The sequence below is a fragment of the Mandrillus leucophaeus genome, unplaced genomic scaffold (assembly GCF_000951045.1).
Source record: "Mandrillus leucophaeus isolate KB7577 unplaced genomic scaffold, Mleu.le_1.0 Scaffold619, whole genome shotgun sequence".
NCBI lineage: Eukaryota > Metazoa > Chordata > Mammalia > Primates > Cercopithecidae > Mandrillus > Mandrillus leucophaeus.
In genome coordinates this window covers 717,628-721,833 of record NW_012106686.1, presented here as the reverse complement: position 1 = coordinate 721,833, position 4,206 = coordinate 717,628, and the positions used below count along the sequence as shown (strand labels likewise).

Here is a 4,206-nt window from a genome sequence, read left to right as displayed (position 1 = left end):
CAGGAGACTGACACAAAAGCAAATCCTTTCAAAGACTGGTAAGGTTTACTTCAATTAAATCTATATTTTATTTTCTCTCCATTTTTTTTTCTAGAAGTGGGATACATTAATTTAGATTAACTAAATGTTTGAGTCAATCAAGCTTCTGGTATAGTTTTAGAGATGACTACAAAACGAAATTGATAGTAACTGAGAAAAATGCTGCTGACACACTAGCTGTAGCACAATTCAAGTTTATTCCATTTGTTCTTGCAACACAAAACTTAAACACAGTATTATTTAGCATTCGGATGTACATGAACTAGGATACTTATGAGAAACCCAATTGTGTCAAAAGTATGACATTGTGGAAAAAATGAACTCAAATATATCAAAATGCACAAAGCACTAGTCTTCCTCCATTACTGCTTAGAAAGATATGATTGTTTCTCCATTTACAAAATAGAATCAGGACAATTTAAATTTTTTATATTTTGCATGCAAAACACTGCAATTGCTTATTTATGTAGGAGGGCACTCTCACCAGCTTCTTCTATACACAATTGAGTATACAATATTGCATGGAAGAAAACAGCAGCTCAATTGAAATATTAGGAAAAAAATCAAATAGATACATATAGATTTAAAATCCAGTACTTGGGAAAAGAAATCAATGAATAAAAGGCCTACTTGTCTGCAGCTTCCACACACTGCACCTACCTACTACCTCTCTTCCATGCTTAACTGGGTTTAGAAAGGTGAGCTATGCGTAGAAGAACTACTTGGGATATTCAAGTGCTGTATTTGAACGATAAGCCTATAGATACCAGTCTGAAGCTGCAAGGGAGACTTTGTTAGTACACTACTATAAACAGGTAAACTACCTGTTTGTACTTGATATAGTGCATATGAAATGACTGATTTAATACAAAACTACAGAACATGCAAGATTCTTTCTGAGATGTTAAGTATTACTTCAGTGGAGAACAAAACTTAACCTTTTGCTAATGCATGTAGTACCAGAAAGCAAACATGGTTTTAGCTTCCTTTACTCAAAATATGAACATTAAGTGTTGTGAATTTGTCTGCCAAGTGGTTCAGAAATACATTATAAATAACCTAGTTAAAAAAAGAAACTGTGAACCATCTTGGTCAGTCTATTCTATTCTATGTTTATATGTTATTTTCTCAAGCAATAGCTTCATAATTATGGGGTTTACAAAAAGGTTGAGAAAGAAGAGGGAAGGCGAAATAGCCTCTACTGCATTACAAGGAACATCAGGATAAACTGTACAAAGAATTACATGGTTTCCATACCATGAATGTAGAAAGCAGACCAGGTTTAGGAATGATAGGACAATGCACTCTCTGCAATAGCCAACTACAACAAAACACTTCGAAAGTAAAGGTGAAAATTATGTAAAGGGAAAAAATTCAAGCCTTTAAATAGCATTATGTCAAGAGGTGAAAACAAAGGTATCAAAACACCCTGTTGCACTACGTTGATAGTTACAGACTGATAGAGTGCCCTCCCTTTTCAATAAGGATGTCTCCATATTTTAGTTCAGTGATGTAATGAAGTACTGATTACTGATTTTTAACCCAACTCTTAATAGGCTGCATTAAGACAGCAAAATTAGCCAAATACAACAAAGTATTGAAACCACTACTTTGTGATTGTGTTCTTGGATATAGGAAAATTACAGGGTTAGGCTAGTTGTAAGTGAAAAAGCCACAGGATTAAAAAAAGGGCTCATGGGGAAAGATACACACACACACCCATACCCACACACACCTACAGACCCACACGCCCACACGCCAACCAACCAATCAGCAACTGATCAGTAAAACTTGTTATTAACCAGGGTGACTGTTCTTGGTAATAGTTTAACCCTGCTGTAGAATGCTACGTTGCCTTTAAAAACCAATTCAATTATTACCCACAATCTGAGTATCAGTCCCTAACCCACCCCCTCCCCTCTCTAAAAATTTGAGGTACATTCAATTATTGCATGACTTGGCTAAGAAAAAACTCTTAATATTTTTAGTAAGGTTATATGGATGGCAAGTCAAAGGAATCTTAACATTTTAAATGCAAGATATAAAATTTAAGCTTATATATTTTAATTAGCTGTACTGCTCATGAAATAAATATTTGGAAATATGTGTAAATATTTTCTGCAGGTCATAAGAACACCATTTTAGGGCACTGTATTCTAAGAACAGAGAATACATTCTGAAGTTGTCACACTTTATGCGATGCATGATTTATAAAAGCAACAAAAATATATTATGCAGGTGGGTTGGCATATGTTCAGCAGAAGCCTATCAACAACTCTGGGAAACCTGGTTACAAGTGTATTTTTGAAGGGATGGGGCTAAATTTGTCCAAACAGTAAATCTCACCCCAGTGATAGCTTTGGTGCAATAAGTAATCAGCATCCAAGATGGGTCTGAGAGAGGCATTCCAAAGAATGTTCCTTAATTTTCCACACATAACCAAGGTCAATCCATTCAAACAGCAAATAAAGAAAATCCATAGGTACTAAGATAACTGTTCTCTCTTTATATGATACTAACAGGCTTATGGCTATGATTCTATTTTTAAATCCCCTTTTACTACCAGCAGGAGTTTGAAAGTGTTTCAATGCTATATAAATGTATGAATCTAGAGGAGAAAAAAATATGCATACTGGAATGGTTTCTCCTTTAGACTTCCAAAACTTAAGATTTTATAAATAAAACTAGTCAGTTTTATCTAAAGAGACATGAAATCCATGTGAAAGGGGAGAGAAAATCCAAAGTTCAGTCATCCAGCAATTTAGGAGTGTGCCCCTCCTCACCTTAACTAAGCTTTCACATAAAGCTTAAAGTCACTGAGGAAAGATTTGGTCACCAACCTTATAGGCAGCGCTCTTAACTATGCCAGGAAATCCCCAGTAGAATGCATTCTTAAGGCAGAAGGCTAGAGCTAATTGCTTATCTCAGCACCCTAAGTTTACATCACAGCAGCCACTACTGCTCACACAGTTAGGGCTACCAAATATGTCGAGTTGGCCTTTGTAGAATCAGACCTTCAACACAATCAATTAATAAATTAGCTAGGGAGCTGAAAAGGTCAAATGATACTGGTGTATTTTGTCTTTGCTCTCCCTTGGGTATAAGGTGTATTAGAAAGGGAAGAGGCTTACTTGATCAGGAATCCCAGTAAAAGCCTGATCATGGTTCTTTTTGCCCCTCCTCCAAAACACTTTTTTTTTTTTTTCCGGTAGTCTGATTTGTTATGAATTTATCTCTCCCCTCACCCCTCTTAAAGTATTTAGCTGAAGAAGCTGGCAGATAGAGAGTGACAGACAGACAGGCAGCAGTGTGAGGCCACAGGAGAGTCATTCTTCCCAAGTTATCAGTCCATCCATCCATCACTGGAGAAGAGCTTTGATTGCCTGGTTGTCAGTGGCTTCAAAGGCGGTCAGTCCATCTGGGCCTTTCACAGTTTTATCAGCACCCTGGAAAAGAGAGGAAAGGGTCCTTATCATTAAATGAGCCCACAACTGGGGGAAGAAAATGTAAGACTAGATTGCATGGCACAGGTTAATGTTTACATCAAGAATTAAAAATTCCTTTACTAGTGGAGACTATTCTACTGCAGAAAAACAAAAAAGCTGGCAATGTTATGGATTAATGTTGTAAAAACGCCACATTATTTTTCAGGCACTAAGAATTGTAAGCTACAAAATTAACCCAGGCAATCACTGGCTTTCATTTATACTATCATATATTTATCTAATTAGGCTTTAAAAACAATATCCCTATGCACAGTATGAAATGGGGAAAAAGTAAATCACTTTGCTAAAGTATTTCTGTGACAAATTATTTTTTCTTATTTGAAACACTTTTTGTATATAATACTTAATGCACTCTACATCAAGAACATATACGGTATTGGTCATTTTACTTGTAAAAACTTTGCAGTAAATGAGAGGCAGACTGTAAGAAGGTTCCCTGCAATATTGTAGGGAAATATTCAGTGCAGATACCAGACCGCTCTGAACGCTTAACCTGGACAGTGCTGCCTTGGAACATTTTATCTGCAACACGGCATTCTGGTTTTGAGAGGGTGTATGTGCCCTTTTGTGCCTGTATGTTTTATCTGTCTGCCCTTTCTGGATGAAAGCTCCATGGCGGCAGTAATTCACCACTATACTCCCAGGACCTGGAAAAGTGCCT

The 4,206-nt window shown here is 36.5% G+C and overlaps 2 protein-coding genes across 2 annotated transcripts in view; both read right to left on the bottom strand.

Moving 5' to 3' along the window:
• Nucleotides 1-217: 217 nt before the first annotated feature.
• On the bottom strand, nt 218-2,445 carry LOC105553934 (leucine zipper protein 6-like). The gene is made up of 2 exons (XM_012000128.1): nt 2,386-2,445; nt 218-912 (listed from the first exon to the last, which is right to left on the bottom strand). Exons 1-2 carry the CDS (start codon nt 2,443-2,445, stop codon nt 730-732), a joined length of 243 nt encoding a protein of 80 aa, XP_011855518.1. The 3' UTR covers nt 218-729.
• The window catches only part of MTPN (myotrophin), a 62,518-nt gene continuing 58,529 nt past the window's right edge, over nt 218-4,206 (bottom strand). Inside the window, exon 4 of the mRNA XM_012000114.1 lies at nt 218-3,485. Coding sequence (XP_011855504.1) covers nt 3,399-3,485 — 87 coding nt within the window. The 3' untranslated portion in view covers nt 218-3,398. The remainder of the gene's footprint in view (nt 3,486-4,206) is intronic.

Bases quoted from the DNA above. Each gene is read 5' to 3' on its own strand.
- LOC105553934 (XM_012000128.1), bottom strand. From the start codon at position 2,445: ATGCCTCTCTCAGACCCATCTTGGATGCTGATTACTTATTGCACCAAA. The intron at 913-2,385 runs GTGAGATTTACT...CATGTTCTGTAG, and splicing joins GCACCAAAGCTATCACTGGG to TTTTGTATTAAATCAGTCAT.